Source organism: Astatotilapia calliptera, chromosome 11, assembly GCF_900246225.1.
Source record: "Astatotilapia calliptera chromosome 11, fAstCal1.2, whole genome shotgun sequence".
Classification (NCBI taxonomy): domain Eukaryota; kingdom Metazoa; phylum Chordata; class Actinopteri; order Cichliformes; family Cichlidae; genus Astatotilapia; species Astatotilapia calliptera.
The window spans coordinates 5,949,808-5,973,074 of NC_039312.1; the positions used below are offsets into that span (position 1 = coordinate 5,949,808).

Genomic DNA, 23,267 nt, shown 5'->3' on the forward strand with positions numbered 1-23,267 from the left:
ACTGTGGGAGCAATCATCAGAAAATGGAAGACATACAAGACCACTGATAATCTCCCTCGATCTGGGGCTCCACGCAAGATCTCATCCCGTGGGGTCAAAATGATCATGAGAACGGTGAGCAAAGATCCCAGAACCACACGGGGGGACCTGGTGAATGACCTGCAGAGAGCTGGGACCAAAGTAACAAAGGTCACCATCAGTAACACACTACAACGGCAGGGAATCAAATCCCGCAGTGCCAGACGTGTTCCGCTGCTGAAGCCAGTGCATGTCCAGGCCCGTCTGAAGTTTGCCAGAGAGCACATGGATGATACAGCAGAGGATTGGGAGAATGTCATGTGGTCAGATGAAACCAAAGTAGAACTTTTTGGTATAAACTCAACTCGTCGTGTTTGGAGGAAGAAGAATACTGAGTTGCATCCCAAGAACACCATACCTACTGTGAAGCATGGGGGTGGAAACATCATGCTATGGGGCTGTTTTTCTGCCAAGGGGACAGGACGACTGATCCGTGTTAAGGACAGAATGAATGGGGCCATGTATCGTGAGATTTTGAGCCAAAACCTCCTTCCATCAGTGAGAACTTTGAAGATGAAACGAGGCTGGGTCTTCCAACATGACAATGATCCAAAACACACCGCCCGGGCAACAAAGGAGTGGCTCCGTAAGAAGCATTTGAAAGTCCTGGAGTGGCCTAGCCAGTCTCCAGACCTCAACCCCATAGAAAATCTGTGGCGGGAGTTGAAAGTCCGTGTTGCTCGGCGACAGCCCCAAAACATCACTGCTCTCGAGAAGATCTGCATGGAGGAATGGGCCAAAATACCAGCTACTGTGTGTGCAAACCTGGTAAAGACCTATAGTAAACGTTTGACCTCTGTTATTGCCAACAAAGGTTATGTTACAAAGTATTGAGTTGTATTTTTGTTATTGACCAAATACTTATTTTCCACCCTGATTTACGAATAAATTCTTTACAAATCCTACCATGTGGATTCATGGATTTTTTTTTCACATTCTGTCTCTCACAGTTGAAGTGTACCTCTGGTGCAAATTACTGACCTCTGTCATCATGTTAGGTGGGGGAACTTGCACAATCGGTGGCTGACTAAATACTTTTTTGCCCCACTGTAGCTGCAATACTTGAAATTAGTTATTGTTGTTTTCTGTGGTTGGCTTAATACCCTAATAATTGATGAACAAACAAAAAGAAAACACAAGATTAAAACTTTGGACACATGTGGCCAGCATTTTCGGAGTAATACTCGCACACTGTAGTTAATCTGCCAAAACTGAGCCTAACACATTACTGAACTGAAAGATATCCATATGTACCATGCAGTAATGTACCCCGCATGATTACTATGCGCAGGGAAGCCCATATGTGCACACACCATGATGTCCAGCTCTTGCATCAAGAGGAGGCCTGCTAGAGAGTTGTCAGCACTTCCTGATGTGCTTCAGATGGGGTTGGTTGTGATGTGGTCTCTACTAACTAGTCCAGTCAAGATGCAGCGAACAGACAATCGATGAGAGCATTTAACTTCCCAGTTAGACACTTAGACAGACAGGAACATCCAAGACAGCCAGCAGGCCAAACGGAAACTCGGCTTGCCACAATGGGACATGAGACACTGTATATGCATCTGTATGTAAAAGAGGGTAATCAGTTAACAACTAACAGAAGTCCCTGGATGCCATATGGCTTCACAACAGAGAGCACAAAGCTGGGCTGGGATGAGCTAAATTTTAATATATTATACCATAGAAATAGGAGAGAAATAGGTGGTCAGGGAAAAGCATTGCTGGTCCCAGAAGGCGTACAAACTTTTATCCGGGTATGCGTTCGTACGCTTGATCCTTTGGAATGTGAAGACCAAACGTAACACTGAGTGACTAAAAAACTGTAAATAATCTTAATGGACAAGATCAATGAACTTTCATCCAAGCTCAGTGGAGTAGTAGAAATGTCTTATATACCTGTTCCAGTACATAAAGACAGTTTGGTACCTGCAGAGTGAGCCGTTTAACAGCATCCCAGGCGTGGGCGATGAGCTCCTTCATTTGTTCCTCTGAGGTCGTCCATGACTCCGCAGCTGTGGTGTCAGGCATCACCCTCATTGGGATGGACAGTGGACGTGATTCTGGGAAAGAAAAAAGTGATAGGCATGACATTGTAATGAAGCTTTTAAACAATCAGCGCCATCATTTCTCATAGTGTGTACTTGTACTGCTGATAGACTTGCTGAAACATTTAGCTGACTCCTGAAGGAACCGCTACCACAGAAGTGAAGCGGCACCTTGTAAAGTCTTAAATAAAAACTGGGTTCCCTTTCAGTCGATTCACTCGGTACAACACATAAGTATGGGATATCACGCCCTCGCGTGTCCTGGCTGAAGAAACCTTTATTCACGCCTTTACGGCAGATGACGTGTGATGACACGCGCAAGGCCCCGCCCGCACATATAGCCGCTGCCATCACCGTCATCCCTCAGTTCTTACGCTCTTCACCTCGCTGAGAACACCTCTGCTGAGTTGGGCTAGCTAGCTACTGCTAGTTAGCTCCGTTGTCTGCCAACTTGAACCTAGCTTAACTGCCCCTGTTGGTGTTAGCCTCCACCGCCCAGCTGGTGCGTAGGCTGCCCGCGGAGCGCTATTTTCAAGTTTTTCTTGTGCAGCGTTTCGCTTTGCGTTTTGGGAATGGACTCCAAACCGAAGCGAGCAAAGCAGAAATCTTCTGTTCGCCCCTGTCCTCAGGGATGTGGTTTCTCTTTGCACGACAGCGACCAGCACGATGCCTGCCCTGTCTGCCTGGGGATCGTCCACGCTAGGAGAGCGTTGACGGAGCCCGAAGCTTGTGCGTTTTGTCGCCAGCTCCGACGCTCGACCCTGGAAAGACGGGTGACGTTTGTGGAAAGAGTGCTGGGACGCTCGGCTGTCGCACGGCATGACCCTCTTCTTTCCGAGTCTGGAGCCCCGGCTTCGTCCGAGTCCGAAGACGAAAATTTTCAGGTCGATGTCCCCGCGATTAGCTGGGCTGACCACATGGAATACGTTGACGGGTTAGCCGATGACGGACCGGAACCATGCAGGAGCGCTGACGGGCTTCAGCCTGGGTTGAAGCCCGCCAGCGCTCCCCAGGAAGACGATGACGTGCTGGACATCGGCCTGGACATCCATGGTTTGTCGGAGGATGAGCAGGAGAGCTCATTGTCGACCCAATATGCCGCCGCTGCTGCGCCGGTCGGCCACGATGACACCTCTCTTTTCTCCCTGTTTCGCCGTGCCGCTGAGAAGCTGCAGGTGGACTGGCCCTCTCCTCCACCAGCTCGGAAGCCGTCGCGGTTTGCGGGTTTTTTCCTTCCACCGGAGCCCGCAACGGCCAAAAACTGCCTCCCCATGTTCCCAGACTTTCTCTGCGAGCTAACAGCGTCATGGGACAAACCTCTGTCTACCCGCGTCACTGTGCCCGGCTATGGACAGTACATGGAATTGGACGGCGCCGAGGGAGCTGGTTTAGCTAACCCACCCCCTATGGAGCCGTCTCTGGCTGCTTATCTGGCCCCGTCCCATAACCATGGTGTCGGTGGCCCCGCAACTCTGCCGTCCAAGCACTGCAGATTCTCGGCCTCGCAGCTGGAGAAGATTTATCGGGCTCAGGCCGGCACCGCTCGAGCCATGAGCTCCGTCACCATGCTCCAGACGTACCAAGCAATGTGCCTGGCGGAGCTTGGATCGCTGGTTCCGGAGGACAGCCCGCTGTCACCTCTTCTTAACGAGGTTAGAGTCACCACGGATTACATCCTCCGTGCGTCTCGCTGTGCAGCGCTCTCCCTGGGCAGAGGGATGGCTTCGACAGTGGTGGCGCAGAGGCACCTGTGGCTGACCCTCTCCGACGTCCCTGATAGAGACAGAGCTGTGTATCTGGACGCACCAGTGTCTGCGGCTGGGTTATTCGGACATTCACTTGAAGCCATTCAGGCTAGATTCGATCTGAGGAAGAAGCAGACGGAAGCTCTGCGCGACATCATCCCCAGACGCCAGCCCCAGCCCAAGCCCACTGCTAGCTCTCACAGGCCCGCCGCTCCTCTGACAGCTGGCAAGAGACCGGCGCCCACTGCTGGAGTGGGAGGGCCGCCGGCGAGAGCACGTACTCCGGCCCGAGCTCCACGCCAGTCGGCCTGGGGCAAAGGCCCTCCCCCGGGCCCCCGACGGGACCCGACGCCCAGGAGGAAGAAGCCTCAGCCCTCCTAGCTGTGATTGCGAGTGGGGAAGGGATCCGGCAGCAGGGAGACGCTGCTCTTACCCCTCTGTTGCCGCACAAGAGGTGCCGCTTAAGTTCTGTTCAGGTTGTCAGCCCCAGAAGGCGCTGCACTTCCCTATCGCGGTCTCCCAAGCACATAACCCCTGCACACGGTTCAGATGTGTTGAATGTTCAAGCGGCCACATCGAGTGTTCCCGCTGTTTTTCATTGTTATGCCCCGGAAAAGGTGCACCCAACAAAATGTATAAATGTACATGTTCCCATGTTGCAATCAATAAAGAGTGTTGTTTACTCTCAAACAATCTCAAATGCTCAACCTGCAGGCGAAATGAGCCAGGTCAGGCAGGGGATGCAGTCCCCTGCAGACACACTGGGGGGCGACGGCGCCCCGCCGTCAGTGCTGCAGGCCAGCCGGCTGGCTGCTCACTTCCCTCAGTGGCGCGCTTGCGCCCCCTCTCCGTGGGTGCTGCAAACCGTTGCCATGGGTTACCGGTTGCAGTTCCGGGTCAAGCCGCCTCGTTTCCAAAGAGTCGTGAACACGATTGTCAACCCCGAGGCAGCCTTGGTACTCAGAGAGGAAATACAGGCGCTATTACAGAAGAGAGCAATACGGGTGGTCCCCGCTTCGGAGACGGACAAAGGTTGGTACAGCCGTTATTTTGTCATTCCGAAGAAAGGGGGAGGGCTTCGTCCCATCCTCGACCTGCGAGTCTTGAACACGTACCTGCGAACGTACAGGTTCAGGATGCTAACACTCAGACAGCTCCTGAGTGCAGTCGGCCCGGGAGATTGGTTTGCGACAATCGATCTAACAGATGCTTATTTTCATGTCGCTATACACCCGAAACACAGGCAGTTTCTGAGGTTTGCATTCGAGGGCGTAGCCTACGAATACCTAGTGCTGCCGTTCGGGCTGTCGCTCGCTCCCCGCACCTTTACGAAATGTGCCGAGGCAGCGCTAGCGCCCCTCAGGAAGAGGGGCATCCGCATCTTGGCCTACCTGGACGACTGGGCTCTCGTGGCTTGCTCCAGAGAACAGGCGGAGACGCAGCTGTCGCGGGTTCTGTCACACATTCAGACACTGGGGTTCTCTGTGAACTTTCAGAAGAGCTCGCTAATCCCAGGTCAACAGATCGCTTTTCTCGGTCTGGAAATATGCTCTCTTTCCAGCCGCGCACGGTTGTCAGAGCACAGAGTGGCCGCGTTTCATCGCTGCCTCGCTCAATTTCAGCTGGGACGCAGACTGCGTTTCCAGACGATATTGCGCTTGTTGGGCATGATGGCATCTATGATCGCCGTAGTGCCGCTTGGGCTGTTGAAAATGAGAGCGTTTCAACGCTGGACTCTCTCTCACCGTTTGTGTGCTTCGCGTCACCTCCGGAGGAGGCTGCCGGTGACTGCGTCTTGCATGCTAGCTCTCCGTCCTTGGAGGGAGCCCGGGCTACTGCACCAGGGCTCTCGGATTGGGAGGGTGTTGTTTCGCAAGGTGGTGTCCACAGATGCTTCCCTAAGTGGGTGGGGAGCGCTGTGCGAGGGTGCGTCAGTGAGAGGGATCTGGTCCGCGGCTCAGCGCCAGCTGCACATCAACCACTTAGAGCTGTTAGCAGTGTTCTTAGCTCTAAAGCGTTTCCGTCCAGTCCTGCAGGGCCAGCATGTCTTAGTCAGGACGGACAATTCAACAGTGGTGTCTTATATAAACAGGCAGGGAGGAACACGCTCTCTTCCCCTGTTGCAGCTGTCTCGCTCTCTGCTGTTATGGTGCAGTGTTCATTTTCTGACTCTAAGAGCCACCCATGTCCCGGGCCACCTGAACCTGGGGCCGGACCTTCTCTCCAGGGGGGGTCCTCTGGTGAGAGAATGGAGGTTACACCCTTCAATAGTGGCTCAGATTTGGGATCTATTTGGCGAGGCGCAAATAGATCTTTTTGCTTCCAGGGTGAATGCTCACTGCCCCCTGTACTTCTCCATAATCGACCACGATGCACCCTTGGGCTTGGACGCGCTAGCGCACCAATGGCCAGACGTGCTCCTGTATGCATTTCCCCCAGTGGAAATGATATCTCCAATTCTGGAGAGGGTGCGTCGGCATTCCCTCTCTCTGATCCTGGTGGCCCCTTGGTGGCCCGCGAAGTCGTGGTATGCAGAAATAATCAGCCTGCTTGCAGCAAGTCCTTGGCAGCTTCCTCTCCGCAGGGATCTCCTCTCTCAGGCGGGGGGGGAAGTGTTTCATCCGCGCCCGGATCTGTGGCACCTTCATGCTTACCTGCTGAGAGGTTAAACTTGGTTGCTAAGGGTCTGCCACCTAGTGTGGTAGCGACGATTCAGAGCGCCAGGGCCTCGTCTACTAGAGGCTTGTACGCTTACAAATGGCGAGCCTTCGAGCGATGGTGCCAGGACCGCCACACTCTCCCATTTCAGTGCTCTATTGTGGATGTTTTGACATTCCTGCAGGAGCTGTTGGATAAAGGCCTTTCGTTTTCGACGATCAAGGTTTATTTAGCGGCTATATCTGCTTGTCATATCGGTTTTGACGGGGTGACACCAGGTGCGCATCCCCTCGCCGTGCGTTTTCTGAAAGGGGTTCGCCGGCTGAGGCCCGTGCTTAAGTCCAGTGTCCCGGCTTGGGACTTGTCTTTGGTGCTGGAGGCCCTTTGTGGCCCTCCGTTTGAACCCGTTGAGTCGGTAGATATGAAACTTCTTTCGTATAAGACCGCATTACTTCTCGCTTTGGCCTCGGCGAAGCGAGTGGGGGACCTTCATGCGCTGTCTGTGCATCCTGCCTGCACACAGTTTTCTCCTGATGGCCGCAAGGTCGTATTGCGTCCGAATGCCGCCTATCTTCCCAAGGTCATGCCTGCATCTTATAGTTCAATGGAGTTTGAGTTGCTGAGCTTTTGCTCCCCTCCTTTTGAATCTGAGGAGCAGAGGAGGGTGCATTCTCTTTGTCCGGTGCGTGCGCTACGCACCTACATTGAGCGCACTCGGGATGTGCGTTTGTGTGACCAGTTGTTTGTCTGCTTCGCTAATCCGAATAGGGGTAGAGCTCTGTCCAGACAGAGGCTGTCCCACTGGATTGTAGAAGCTATCTCGCTGGCATACAGCACCGGAGGTTTTGCGTTGCCCCACGGGGTGGGAGCTCATTCCACCAGGGGGATGGCGACCTCATGGGCTCTTTTTAGAGGGGTGCCTGTGGCTGATATTTGTGCAGCGGCTAATTGGGCGTCGCCGCACACTTTTGTGCGGTTTTATCGGTTGGACGTTACAGCCCCTTCGGTGGCTCATGCTGTCCTTTCTGCTGGGTCTACCACTCACTAAGGATGTGGTGGTCCCGTTCCGGTTCGGTGGCTGCTCTGCGGGGCGTGTATATAGGTCCCATACTTATGTGTTGTACCGAGTGAATCGACTGAAAGGGAACGATTAGTTATGTCTATAACTTCTGTTCCCTGAAGGAGAGGAACGAGGTACAACACAGGGTGGCCCCACTGAGCAGTTGGCTCGGTGAAGAGCGGCTATCGAACTGAGGGATGACGGTGATGGCAGCGGCTATATGTGCGGGCGGGGCCTTGCGCGTGTCATCACACGTCATCTGCCGTAAAGGCGTGAATAAAGGTTTCTTCAGCCAGGACACGCGAGGGCGTGATATCCCATACTTATGTGTTGTACCTCGTTCCTCTCCTTCAGGGAACAGAAGTTATAGACATAACTAATCGTTTTATTTATTAACATGAGAAAAATTTGCCCTGCATTTATCCTTTATTTCACTCTCTTCATAATTCACTGTTATTTTCATTTACTGTAAAGTATCATGTTATATGATGTTTAACTGACACTTCATTGAGATGATGTAATGTTGGCACTCAGGTTTCTTGTCTCCTACAGCAGGAGAGGGAACTATGAAACCGAGAGAATACGCACGCACGCACACACACACGGGGACACACACACACCCACACACACACGAGAACACACGCACACAAACTTCTAGACATGACATGTTCTGGTGTGCCTGCTGTGGTCCAGACGAGGGCTGATTGTCTGTGCTGACACTCATGGCAACAGTCAAGCACAAAAATCACACAGTAATAAGCATATTCAATTATCCATTCTACTAACTATATGAACTAAAGCACACCTTCACTGGAAGAGAACCAGTTATCGATAAGAAGACGACAGGAAGCTTGAGACAGAGTGTGAGAAATATACATAGATACGGTGAACGAGACAAAGGCACGAGGGCATTCTAGCAGGTTAACCCGAGGTCTGTGGATGTTAAAGCCATCAGGGCGTCAGAGGTTAGGGAAGGGGGGGGGGGGGGTCTCTCTAAAGACACATTAAGACATATTCCATGATTTAAAGGTCTGCCTTGCTCAGCAGCCCTATCCCACAGTTTTCAAGAAACAGCAGTGATGTCACAGCTGTACAGTGTGCCCTCAGACATCATGTTCCCAGATATCTCCAAATGCGTTGGCATGGCAATAACAGCATGTTGGTGGGGAAAATGACAAAAAAGGTGGTTAACTAACCATTGACCCACATACCTTGATCCACTTTTTGTTGGTCAAGGTATGTGTGCATATCACTGGGAGACTTGGGCCACAGGTATATGGATGCTGAGCTGTGTGTGTGTGTGTGTGTGTGTGTGTGTGTGTGTGTGTGTGTGTGTGTGTGTGTGTGTGTGTGTGTGCTCGAGCACATGTGCACAAGTGGAAGAGAACAAAACTGATAATGGGTCTGGACTCTTGAACAGTATTTTCTCACACTCAGGCTGCCTCTGGCACTTGGGGACTATGAAATGGTCCCCAGTCAGTGTTGCACTTGACATTATTTTTACATTTGGCAATTTCCAGTCTACCTTCCTCACTCTTATTCGTCAGTTTTTTTTCTATCCTTGTAATGCTTCCAGTGTTGTCCTACTAGATGCCCACAAAGTGAAAGATGGCAAAAATTGACTTTGACAGGTCAGATTGTGTTTCATGGGCTGACTTTTCATTGAGTAATATGAATAGAGTGCTGCATAAACTGCTGTGATATCATTGAGTTGTCAATAGAGTTTTATTGTGAAGGGCTGTGCATACGTTGGAGTTTTCCTGTTACATGGCATTAGAAAAGTATCTCATACTTTGCAGGGGATCGATGTAGACAAGACAGGGGTGTGTAGCTACCACTGTAAGTCATGCAGCTGTCTAGACTAAGGAGACATTACCCTAAGAACTGGGCTTTCCCTGTCTATGTACATGTATGTGTGCAAGTTTCTTCCAATTTTGGTTAGTGCCCTGGTTATCTCACGGTATACATCCTATACTATCTAAACAACATTTTACCACATTAGAAAATACAATAAAAGCATATACCACAAACACAAGCACATATAAACACACACAATCTTGACAAACATAAAAACCGTACACTGAAATAGAACCCATAAAGAGCTCACACCCTCACGAATCATCACTCATGAAATGTTAAAGTAAATACAGGCCACCCTTCTGAGCTCCAAAAACAGAAACTCATACACAGTTGTACCATCTCCTTCCAATTTACAAAAATAAGAGAAAGTTACTTGAGGGTGGAGCGGACTTTGCATGACAAGAAACTGAGGACTAGCTAACTGTAAGCATGTCTGCAGAGGAGCTTATGAGACAATGAAACACAGCATGCAAGATAAACCTGCATAATTAATTCCATAATGCACGCACGCACGCACACACACACACGCACGCACGCGCACGCACGCACGCGCACACACACACACACACACACACACACACACTGTATGTCACTACAGATTCCAAAAATCTGTGAATAAAGGCAGCCATGAGCATCATCTGGACTCTTCTGACCTAAATCGATAATACTCAAAAATATTATTCTGAGTCATTGTTCTCAACGAGCCCATCATTTCTTAAAATTATTCCTTTTTTGGCAAAGAGACTGTCCTAATCCTTGCTAACTTTGCCGTGAGAAAGCCCGATGAATGAGTGGATTTCTGATCATCTATTTTTGAAAGCCTTTTTTTTTTTGTCGTTTTTACTTTGGGGGTAGGCCAGACAGTGAATGTTCTTCCCCAGAGTGAGTCTGTTAGCCCAATCAGAAAGTGTGCTGAAGTGCAGCATAGGCAGTAACAATGGATGAAGCCTTGTGCTTGGTTTTAAATACCATTCCAGGTCTCTGTTTGTTAATCCTAGGGTCATTATTTGGAATGAAACTGCCATATCTTGTTATAGTGACTTGGCGCCTGCCATTCCTGCAGGGAGGGGATTGAGAGGGAGCGAGAGAAAGAGAGAGAGAGAGAGAGCGGCAAGCCTAAATTCAAATGAAGGAGAAACATGACAGGAGAGCCCAAACCTCTTAAACCTGCCCAGGCCTAACAAGTCCTAGGAGTCCCTTTAAAGTGGGGTTATTCCCCCTGCCTCGTGCCATCTCAGCCATGTCCTCATTTTCACCCTCTCTTAGGCCATTAGGCTAATATGTTATTGGCCATACTCTGGCCATACACCCTCTCTCTTACCTTCTCTCCTTTGTTTCATTCTCTCTCCAACCACTCCCTCTTGTCTCTCTCTCTCAACTGGTTTGTGGAGCTGCCAGTCCAGTCCCTTATAAACATTCTAGTGTTCTGATGGTGGTTATTCATACTCTTTAACAGCTCCGTTAAATCTCACAGCAAATGGAAGGCGACTGTCTTTGCAGCCCACGGCTGCAGTGTCAAATGCTCGGAGAAAAAAAGAAAAGACCAGAACCCCGTTACAGTACTTTGACTTCAGGGCGAGAAACAAATCAGCGTTGCCTCACATCACGATGCAGGTCGCAACACTGCCACGGCACAGTAACGTAGCTGTAAAATGTGTGAGGGTGTGTGGTGTGGTGAGTGTAAATCGCACATCATTCAAACGTGCGATTCGCAGTCGCAACTGAACGCGTGTTTAAATGCACACAAAGGCACTGGCACACCCACAGTCACACAGAAACACTAACATCATATCAGTGCCAGTGAACTTTCCACTACACATTTAACAGACTTCACAACAACAAAGGCGCAAAGCATCCATATCTTTCCCGGGTGGTTGAGTAACTCAACCATAAAAACAGCCTCATTGCGGGATCCCGGCATTTCCTCATGCCGCCTGCTATCTTTCTGGTATGTTCCCTATTACAAATGGTTTACAGTGAGTTGAAGTGTTGTATATTCTGCTACAGCTGCGTGCAGAGGCAGCAATAGGGCTCTTTAATAAACCTGCCCGCCTATTTGTTTTGGATGCAAGTCAGTGTTTATTTAAATATTTACGTGACTCCATTTGTTACAGCATTATTGAAAAAGCGCTGCTGTGGCCAGGCTCACTTGAAGGGGTAATGAATGTGTAAGTGGTGGCAAGAAGACACAAAAAAATCACCCTTTTATTTCTACACATACTCCTCTAACGCTACAAACTGCATGGTTGCGCTTTCTTCCAGATGTGCTTTAAGAAGACCTCTAACAGGAGGAAAGCTCAGTCAGACTCTGATGCCTCTGGCAACATGTAAAGCAAGAAGAGAATAACAAATTTCGCTACATAAGTGATAATGACACAGTAATGCAAACCAATTTTCACTTTATTCGGTAAAAAGAGCTGAAGACTTGTGCCAGACCGACCATGATAAAAGCACATAAAGAATTGCAACAGCACATGTTCTCTCGGTGACATCAGGAACCCTTGAAACATCTCATGTAAAAAGCAAAACAACCCATCTCAGCTCAGTGCCCAACCTCCTCCCATTCCTCTCTCATCCTCTGTCACTAAACCCCCTCTAGCCCCTCAACTAATCCACACTACATCTGATGAAACACAGCTCAACCCCAACTTCCCTCTTCGCTCCTCTCACTTCAACCTCAGGTCCCACGGCCAACATCCACAGTGCATAATACCCTTATCATTCATGAAAGCAGCAAAGGGATACATAAGGACACATATATTCCCCACAGACCATTCTGTCTGTCATGGAAGCTGGGGAGAGGCTTGTATGGGCTCATCAGTGTGTGGAGGCAAAAGACGTTCCAGAGTCCCCTCAAGACTTCGACCATTCTTCTAAGAGAGGTGGGGGTTTCTATCTCATTATTCCTCCTCCTCCTTGTTTTCTTTCCCCACTCCAACCATCATTACCTTGATAAATTATTGACTTTACGAGAAAAATTAAACTATATAAATAACTCCACAATGAAAATATTATCCCCTTCTGAAAAGCAAACAGCAGCCAATAAAAACCCGCCTGACTTCCATCAGGCTACTTGGGCTTGGATTATAGTAATGTATGACTGCGTAGTTCTGCCTGAAGTCTTCGCATCAGTTTCCTCTAGCTCTTATAGATTTGTGTATGCATGTGTATATTAGTTTCTCTCTAAAATATATTCATATACGTCTTTCCATAATATATATTTCTAAGCCATTTGTCCAAACCTCCCTTTTTGTCGATGCTCTACGGTTGAGATCACAGAAAAGCCATCAGTGCTAGAATGTTTTTGTGAGCAGCACAACCCTGACCATAACCTGATATTTGTCCTACCTTGCAGATTAACAGCAAGTGCAAATGTTTCCATTTTGTCTCTTTTTTTGTCCTTCCAGTAAACAAGAAAATTACATTTAATCCCATCATGCAGACCACAAGCAGACAGGAACAAAGACAACAGTTCTCATTCCAACCTTTAGGAAGCACAGCCAGATAGGAAAGGTTTCTCAGCAAATGAAGTATGTTCTCAGAGTGCCAACAGCTAATTTTAGGATTGAAGCAAAAAAAAAAAAAAAAAAAAAAAAAAAAGCCGGTGAGATCATTACTCTGGTAGATGTTAGAGAACAATAAGAAGCTCGGGACTTGGGAGGCTCATGATCAGAAACACGGTGCTGCTGCCAACAAGAACATTCATTAGGGACAAATAAAGAAAATACTTAGAGGCTAGTTTTATGTGAACCAATTTGTGGTGTAATTGTGCGGGCAGACAGAAATCGACCTCAAACTGTGGAGAAATGACTTGTTTTCAAAATCGTCTTTCCACGGCCTTTCTTGTCGGCTAATCGCACAAAAACAACTGTTAACACTTCTGTGATGATGTTACTAAGCAACATTCAAACAAACCTGTGATGTGAATTGACCAGAATATTTTGTTGGGCCATATAATGTAACCAGTAACAAAATGAAACAAAAAAACAAAAAACGTGCTGACTGACAGAAAAGCCAACCATATAACTGTAAAAAACAAAACAACAACAACAAACAAACAGCCATTCATAAAGTTAAACTAGTTTAAAGTTTCATCGTATAAAGAGATTTTGAGACGATGTGATTTTCTTTCACCGAGACACAGGCTTTAAATCCAAGTCTCTGTCATCCACCAGAAAGTGGCCTCAGTCCAACTGAGCCTGAACTGGTTGTGAAAGTCAGCGGTGTCTTATAACACGTGCCCTGTATATTTAACATGTGTAATGACCAAAACCAGAGAGGAAGAGAGAACGGTTGAAATATTGTGTTGCCAGATAGAGCTGAGTGCCTATGGGTTATGAGTTTCAAGCCGGGCAGCCCCGGTCCCAGTATGATATCACCTTGCCCTCAGTGCTTCGGGGGAAATGATCTGCAGAGAACTGGTTCTGTGTGTCTCTGTACATTTGCCTACACATTAACAGGCACCTTCCAAAAGCCGGCAGGAAAGTCCCCCTTGATTACTATGAAACTGTAGCTAGGCTCAGTGTGGTAACAAAACAACATAACACTCTCTTTAAATCATAAAAGTGCCAGGCATGCATTCAAATAACCAATTGGAAGCAGGGACATCTAGCTAGTACAATTGTTCTGAGGAGGCTTTGAACTGCTAAAAGCTCTAAAAATGATTTTCTTTTAGTGGATTATGATTTATTCTTTTTAATTCCCTAAGGTGATTTTGTGGGAAAATCAATAGCTCCAGTGGAAAACTATGATAATCAATAGGCACAGACATAGACTCCACTTGCCAATTTATGATCAGGCGGAACAAAACAAGGCTCCATCTCAGTATTCCATATATCCAGCACTCTGGGTCATTTAATCCTGTGATAATATTTCAATCTAGCACACTTTTGACATGCAAGCTATTAGCTTATATGTTCAAAATGACCACTTGAACGCAAGGTTAGCACACACACTGTGGGCTTTCTAAGGTCTCAGAGAGGCAGCCCAGCAGGGGTCGGGAAGCACAATTTCACAGAAAATCTTCTTTGCATTACATTTGCAGCTTCTACAGATGCTTTCTGGAAACGAATCATCTTGTTTTTCCCACTGTGTTTCAATAAGGTGTAAAACAGCAGCGTCGAGGAACCTGGAGCTCAAGACTCGAGGGAAACCTGAAAGAAGTACCCAGGATTTAGCAGTACACATAAGATTCAAACACTCCCACTCGGAAAAAAACCTCACCCATCTTTCCTCTGTTTACCTAAACAAATGACCCTGAGTCCCCTGAGAAAATATATGCCAGCAACTAAATTGGACCTTGTCACATAGTCAGACATTTACTTGGAATCAGGTTGAAACAAGGACATTTGAACAATCAAGTAAAATGGCAAATGATAATTTAGTAAAAAGATGGAATTAAATGTCTGTCTGTTGTTTAAAAAATAAAATTAAAAAAAGGGCGGGGGGATAACTTGGACCATTTCAATTCATTTCTTCTAAACGCTATTTCTCAGCACATTTATTAATTTGCCTGAAATCCTTGCTCTGTCGTAACTGATGAAATTAAGTTCAATCAATATCAATCAACAACAGTCATTTCTCTACAACTATATTCGAATCAGCTCTATCCTTCAGCAAATCATTATGGCTTATTGAGTCAATCCAAGCTAAACAGCTGGACTGGATGTCGTGGGGTAAACACGCAGCAATTACAAATACATTCTGAAAGAAAAAAAAAATGCATCGCAACATTCAATAAGGCTGAATGGCTTTAGACATGAAATGCATCATGCTGACACGGAAAAGAAGACAGTTTTATGTCCAGCTTAAAGTCAACTTGGTATAAACACCGCACGCAAACATGCTAAACTAATAGGACTGAAGGACTAACCATGAACAGTGATTGTTTGTTTGTTTCTTTGCCTAAAAAACAAACAAATGTGAGAGCTAGACCAGAGGGAGCTGCTTAAATATCCCGGTCCTTCTTAGTGCTCTCCATGCATGGTAAAACAATTCATAAATCATCTTTAGAGAACCAAATTCCAACCACAACATGCTAGATGTCGACAGCTCTGATGGGGAAGAAGCCCTGGTAAGAAAGCTTTACGCAGAAAAATACAAACTACGGTTCATTTAGTTCAGCTGTGTACAGTTACAGGGTTAACGCACGTCAGTTCTATTTTGGGGTGGATTTTAACTAATGTCCCAACAAACAGGACTTTCCACAAGATTTCAGCATTAAAAAAACATTAGTCTAAGCAGGACTAAATATCAGTGCAGATCTGTTTACAGATCAGGTATCTGCAGCAGGTATTTACCCCATGATCATCAGCCAAGGAATATTAGAAATTAACATCTCATTTATCAGCCCCCAAATGAATCCCAGGAACAACTAATCAAGAGAAACGAGGCAGAACACAGTCTTAGTTTATGAACCTATGTGCATCAAGTTTCACCACAATCCAACAGGATGTCAGGAGTTCACATCTGTCTTTACGCGGCCATGGCGTCCAGTCATTTTTTTTCTACATACACAGAAACAAAACTGTAAAATGTGGAAAGAAGGCATTATTGTGTAACTAGGTACAAGTGGAGTCGTGGGATGAAATCAGCAGAGTACCTGCTGTGCTGTAAGTCTCCAGTGCTGAGCTGTGGTCTATCAAGATCTTATAACCGTAGGGAAGCGTATTATTTCACCATGATTGAAACCACAAGGGCGAAATGACTCGGCCATTTTCTTCTTCTGATTGGTTGCGGAAACAATTTGTAACTTTTCATTACATCTTCTCCTGTAACACCACAGCAATTTCCAGAAAAGATGCTATTCATTTGCTTACAAGCTCCACTCCAGCGTGGAGAACTGGAGCGGGGGCACCGAGGGGTACATTTTAATAAAATGCAGTATGAGCACCTGGTTACTAATGTCTTGTTTTCACTTCACAAGAGAAATATTTGGATAGGAAAGAGCATGAGTCTAAAAAGTATATGTTTGAATAACTAATGGAGCCCAACAATTAGATGCCATATACAAATGTTGTGTGTCTAACAGTAAACACACCCACATGCAGAATTTGTGGCCAGATTTCCAATCCACTTAACATTTCATAACAACCAAAATACTACGTGTGAAAGCATCAGCGTTTGAGTGTTGTCAGTTCTAAAATCTGGTCTTTTATCGACTATTTTCAAAAACCTGATGGTGGACGGGATGTCAAAAACAAGACAGAAAAGATGAACAAAGGAAAAACAATTACAAAAAAGAGAAAAAAACAGAAATAAAGTCACCCGGTGAAAAATAACTTCACAGACAGAAAAACAAAAACTTAGATAGAAAGAGAGAGGACCAGTCAAAGAGACAGAAAACACACTGACGGACAGTTTACTCCAGTCAGCGAGTGTTGCTGACAAACTACAGTCTGATGTTACTTAGTATGGAGTGTTGGAGCCAAGCTGATTATTTACTGACAATCCTCTAATGAGACAATATACTTTTGGAATGTGAGTAAGCAAAGATGCTTCTTTATGGAAAAGCCATTAGTCTAGTTTGCAAAAAACATGGACTAGAGGGGAAATCAGGAGGAAACGGCGGCATGACCTTTCAGCTGTGAGCTCTTTAAACAAGCTAGGAGACAAACCTCATGGCCTTTGTTTAAACTCTGAAATGTCAAAGGAGCATTTTTTTCTATCTAAACACTTGACATGGGAGAAAGTTATACACATCCAAAGCTTTTTGCAGCTACAGAGATGACTTCACCCAAAACAGAGACTTATCACTCCTGCTGGGAAAACGTTTCCCAGGGACTTAAAAAAAGAAAGAAAGAAAGAAAGAAAAACGTTGAACGACCTGCTTATTTCCCCTGACTCATCACTGTGATGCTTTAGTAGAAAATCTTACAGTGTTTAAAGGAGCCTAAACACAGTGAGAGTCAACAAAGTACAGACTATAAAGAGTTTTTCATATTAATTAGGACGGACGGACGGACAGATAGATATTAGGGGTGCAACAATACTCATATTGATATTGAACCGTTCGATACAGTGCTTTCGGTTCGGTACGCATATGTATCGAACAATACAAATTTTTTTATTTCTTTTATCAACTTTTCTTCTGACGATGCTGTCTGTGTTGAGCGATCAGTGGATCTGCGTTCGACTGATCCGCCTAGGCTGCACTGTCGAGTGCAGATCCACTGAACGCAGCGCAAGCTAGCAAGACAGAAGCTAAGCTCGTTGCAACATGGCAACTGCCTCAACGCTACCCGAAATTGAACCTCCCCCACCCTCATTCAGATCTGGTCTTTGGAACTGTCTTGGTTTTCATGTGAAGTATGACCCTGATGGTAAGCGCGTCATGGACAAAAGTAAAACAGTATGTCGGATGTGCCACGCAAAGCTCAATTGGTGGGAACTACTGCATTAGCGCAGTTAGCTCGTTAACGTGTTGACGCCGTCCAGCACCACGCACGGGACAATCCGCGGTAACTTTGCCGCGTTATGGCGTTAACGTCATTTCAGATTAACGCTGACAGCACTAGTGGGAACACAATGAATATGACTGCACATTTACTCTGACATCATCCTAGTGCAAAGACAAGTGGAAGCAGACAAAAACAACAAGCACGCATGCTACAAACTTTACCCGAGTCATTAGCACATGATTCTCCTTATGGGGACCTGATATGTTTAATATGCTGCTGAGAATATAGCCCAGAAGAAGCGGATAGTATAGCTTTTATTTTGGAAAGAGACATTTCTCTGTAATAAACTCTCTTTTCCAAAGATGAGGGATTTCTCGATCAGATTTATTTATTTATTTTTTATTATTTTGTTGTTTCAGCAACATTAAATTTAAAAACTGTTCTTTTGAGTTAAAAAATATATTTAGAATTTTAATAAATGACGAATTAAAAAAGCCTGAACATTTTTTTGTATGGAAAAAAATATCGAACCGTGACACCAAAGTATCGAACCGAACCGTGAATTTTGTGTATCGTTGCACCCCAGATAGATAGATAGATAGATAGATAGATAGATAGATAGATAGATAGATAGATAGATAGATAGATAGATAGATAGATAGATAGATAGATAGATAGATAGATAGATAGATAGATAGATAGATAGATAGATAGATAGATAGATAGATAGATAGATAGATAGATAGATAGTTAGTTAGTTAGTTAGTTACTGGGGTGGCACACTAAAAACAGAATTTCCAGTTTTATTATGCTGTTGTTAAATATGTGTTACTTGAAAAATGACAAAAAAGAAAAAGAAAATTATTATATCCCTAGTTAATTTCCTGCTATTAAGGTTGATATTACTGAAAATAGGTACATATGAAAACCAAATAAAATATTAAAATCAATAATAATATGTTTAGTTCATGTTTCAACTCATTGTAGGGTGTCTTCCTCTGTCTTGTGCTCATGTTAATATAAAATTATTTAAAAAATGATAAAAACACCACTTGTTCTATAATAAACCCAGTAGGCATTTTCAAGAAAAGATTCATATTCCTTTCTGTCTGTCCCATCTATGCATCTTTTACCAAAAGTTTCAGAGGTACCTGCTTAGGACAACAGCTTTATGGATAATGGAAGAATCATGCACACACACACACACTCACTCCTTGTGTGTGTGTGTGTGTGTGTGTGTGTGTGTGTGTGTGTGTGTGTGTGTGTGTGTGTGTGTGTGTGTGTAGACTTAAGGCATTCATTTGTGTGTACTGACAAATCCATGTACTCTGCAGACTTATGTATGTGCAGCAAATATGTTTTTTTCTGAAAAGGGGGTCCTGGAAAGTGGAAAACTGGCATAGAGGGAGGCTACACATAGCCAAGCCACTCATCTCTTCTGGGCATGAAGAGCCACAGTAGTACTACCAGAAGAGAAAAACAGAGGATGACATGTCTGGAGATGTGGTGTCCTGAGAAACGGGTTCACTCAGGTGTCAGCACATTGTAGCATGTTATGTAACAACATCGCAGCTTAAATTCAGTACATACAAACAACATTACTACTATTAATATACCAATGAGAAACAGCTAAATTAAAACACTGAATTTAGTGACATGTGGCATAGCCTGTTTCCGTTACGTGCATGACTTAAAATCATGTATGATATGCATTTGCCAGTGCAATCATTCATTATATAAAAAAGCACATACTAGAATTGGTAAACCTACCTGTCACAGTCTTAGTTTTGACTGGGCTGCTGGCATAGTCTGAGGCCTGATTGGAAGATTGTTTGACCAGTGGTGTGCTCCCTACTGACACCTCGTCCTCTCTCCTCTTGGCCAAAGGAACTGCACCAGGATTCTGCAAGGACATCAAAGCATGAGCACATATACGGCCATGGACAGGAAAATGCTGCGAATGTAAAGTACAAAGTTATTCACTTCTTGAAGGGAACAATTGAGACTCAGATTTAGTCAGATCTCAAGATCTCTGTTAATCAGGAGAAACAATAAATAATGCAACTAAAGACAGAGATACAGGCAGAGAGAGAAAAAGAAAAATGCAGTGGAACACAAAACCGGACTCCAAGACCAACAAGGACTAGTGACAGCTCCCTGCTTTTTTTAAGCAGTCTCCCATGCAGGCCAAACACACACGCTCACACACTGCTGTCAGTGAGATGACTGAAAGACAGAGGAGTGGAAGGTTGTTCTGAAATAAGGAAACCCCATTAGCATCGGCCAGCAATACCAGTCGGCTATGATGCAGCTGCACAAGGCCTCAGGCCAAACACGTACTGCAGCCTGTGTAAACATGCACGCACGCACGCACGCACGCACGCACGCACGCACACACACACACACACACACACACACACACACACACACACACACACACACACACACACACACAGAGCTGCTTTTCATTCCATATCTCTTCACTGTGTCTCAAAGACACCCCCCATGCGCCTCCTCCACTGTTAATGCTAATCATTTCTTCAATACTCTCATTTGTCCTCTCATCAGCCTTACTTCCACTTTGGCTTTCTCTATGAAGTCAAAAGTTCTACTCGCACACCTGTCACACAAAATGAACTTCCTTCTCTCTTTGTCCATAACTCAAAATGCCCCCCTGCTAGTCCTGATTTCCTTATTTTCCAGCATTTCCTGTCATCTCGACCCAAACCAGTCAGTGTCCTTTCCACTGCCCTTCACATGCTGTTGACTGGCCTTCAGATACAGGCCTTGTCTAATCCAGCAAGGCCTTGAGAAGTGGCCCTGACAGGCAGCTGAGGTAGACATTCACAGAAACACACACACACTGGCTGCAGCATGTCTACATAGACACACACCAGCCCATGTTGTGTATCCTTCACATTGGCTGTAGTTCAACTCATAACATGTGTTTACCCCCTTACAGTAACAACCTCTAGCACAGGGAGCCGGTGCAGTTAACTCCTGCTCTTTGTTGAATACAGACATACATCTTTCAAAAACTGCAAGGGGCATAAAACAGAGCAACTCAATGGGGGGAAAAATAGCATAATATATTCATTGACAATATATATTTATGTGGCTTTATGGGGTGAAGCTGTGCTATATCCCAGGCAATCACACCAAGAATGTCTATAAGTGTGCATGAAATGTGTGCACAGAACATTCAATGTCCATAACCATCACTACGACCCCTGTCAAATAAACAGAGAGAGACTGGATGGAAGACAGGGAGCAGAACACATGGAAAAAGGTAGCTGGGAAAGAGAAGGCAAGTCTGAAGGAGGAAGAACTACAGACTTCAGTTCACTTCAGTCGATTAACTAAACTAAGTGTGTGAGTGCCAGCAGTTTACAAATGCAGATTACAAATGCCTGTATAAAGGTGGAGCTCCTTATGAGGATGGTAGTTTACTTACTTACTTTGGTTACAGTGACTGTAATCTGTGCAGAACTCAGATTACAATGGCACCAACTATGTATTTGTCCACCAAATGGACATAGAAATAACATTTCAAGATAAAGTAGAGCTACAAGTGGTGTTTGTAGCTGTTCACATTTTTGAGTAACAACCCCAATAATGCTCAGATTATGGCAGACAGATTCTATATCCTCTCCTGCCCAAGAATACCTCGGGATCCAACTCAAGGAGTTCCAAAACATTGCTGCTCTAATTATTTTATTATATCTTACTTAACTTTTATTTATACAGGTAGTCCAATTAAGATTCAATGTCTCATTTACAACAGAGACCTGTGTTTCCCAGCATTACTAGGCTGTGATCTTGTTGTGACTTCAGATAAGCAGCAGAAAATAGATGGCTAAACTGACATTAGGCCTGGAAGAGAAACTGACAGCCTGTCTGAGAAGAGATCAAGTACCTGTTGCTGTTGTCTGCTGCTCGCTCTGTGAGGTTGATACAAAAGCCATGTGCAGAAGATTGGGTCCACATTGATAGCTATTCCCTGGACACTGACCAGCAGGACTGCACCTGGAAAAAACACATACAGAATCAGAGTTTTAGTAATATAACACAGAAGACAAAGAAAATCAAACCAATGATAAATTGCTATGTTCCAAAAAAAATAAAATAAATGACAGCAAAGTATATCGTCTACATCTGTTTGCTTTTACAAAATGAAATCTGCTGGAGACCAGTTGTTTGACAGCACTCAAGCCATTTTTTGAAGATGTTTGACTTCAGCAATCAATATGACCTAGTCAACAGAATCCAGACTAATGTGGAGACTATGCGAACATGGACAAAGTTCTGATACTGCAAACTTCTGCAAAGTAAAAGGAATACTGATGTGCAATCAGTGTAAGAAAATATAATCAGCAAGGTAAAGTGGCTTGAAGTGAATCTTCTCACATTGAGTGTCAGGTTCCTCCACTGATGTACATAATACAGTCCAAATGAACTGCTGGTGGGTATCGAGCCCGCTTGCTGGAGTGCAGCGAGGAGGACAGTTTGTTTCAATTGCGCTGTTCAAAGTGGTATCAAGCTAAGCCAAGAATAACATTTTCTTTTGATAAATTTCTATGAAACTCAAGACTTTCTCTGGGTTTTGGTTTACTCTTAAATAATAATCTTTACCAACAATAAGCGGACCCTGAGGTAATGCATTAGGATCCTATCAATAATGATTCCCATGCCGGCAGGATTAGCATAAGGTCTCTGGCGTGCCGTCAAACGTCCCAGCATGACGATGGGAGGATGTTTCAGCTCTAGAAGGACTTTCAGCAGTTTAAGAGAGCTTTGGACAAGACCCGAGTCTTCTGTTTCAGGCCCTGAGGCAAGGTTGCGTGTTTGTGAGTGTGTGTGTGTGTGTGTGTGTGTGTGTGTATGTTTATATTTCACCTCCAACAAAGCTTGATTACCTGCTGCTTTGCCTAACATTTTAGTGTCTCCAAAGCATGAACAAAGCTGAATTAGAACCACCCATTCCCCAGCATTTATGTGCTCACACACACACACACACACACACACACACACACACACACACACACACGGACACATTTTTGTTACACTAACTTTGCAGCTTGGCAGAAACAACTCCCTCTTCCATTATTCCTGTGAACAATACAAATAAAACTGTTCTAATTTGCTGCACTTTTACAACATTTAGTGATTTATAGCCTGTGAACTTGTGTATGTGTGCGTGTGTTTGCAGTGCAAAGTAAAAGTGCATGAGAGCAATGTGAAATGTCTTTGTGTTCATACTGTCAAATATGTGGCCGTGTGTGTATGCAAGGTGTGAAAGCTTTAAAACGTACATCCACAATATAGTATTTTATAGTGTATGCACAAGTCAATACTAGGCTTTGTGCGTATAATTATTATTCACTGGGTGCAATTTTATTCCTCAACCATGATTTATTAC

General features: G+C 45.2%; 1 protein-coding gene across 4 annotated transcripts in view; it reads right to left on the reverse strand.

Moving 5' to 3' along the window:
• Positions 1 to 23,267, reverse strand: part of vps13b (vacuolar protein sorting 13 homolog B) — a 314,335-nt gene that overhangs the window by 160,595 nt on the left and 130,473 nt on the right. For all 4 annotated transcript variants that reach the window (XM_026183458.1, XM_026183460.1, XM_026183459.1 and 1 more), the window contains exons 20-22: positions 21,765 to 21,874; positions 19,619 to 19,751; positions 2,008 to 2,141 (exon numbers count right to left, since the gene is read on the reverse strand). In XM_026183458.1, the coding sequence (XP_026039243.1) occupies positions 2,008 to 2,141; positions 19,619 to 19,751; positions 21,765 to 21,874 (377 nt within the window). The remainder of the gene's footprint in view (positions 1 to 2,007; positions 2,142 to 19,618; positions 19,752 to 21,764; positions 21,875 to 23,267) is intronic.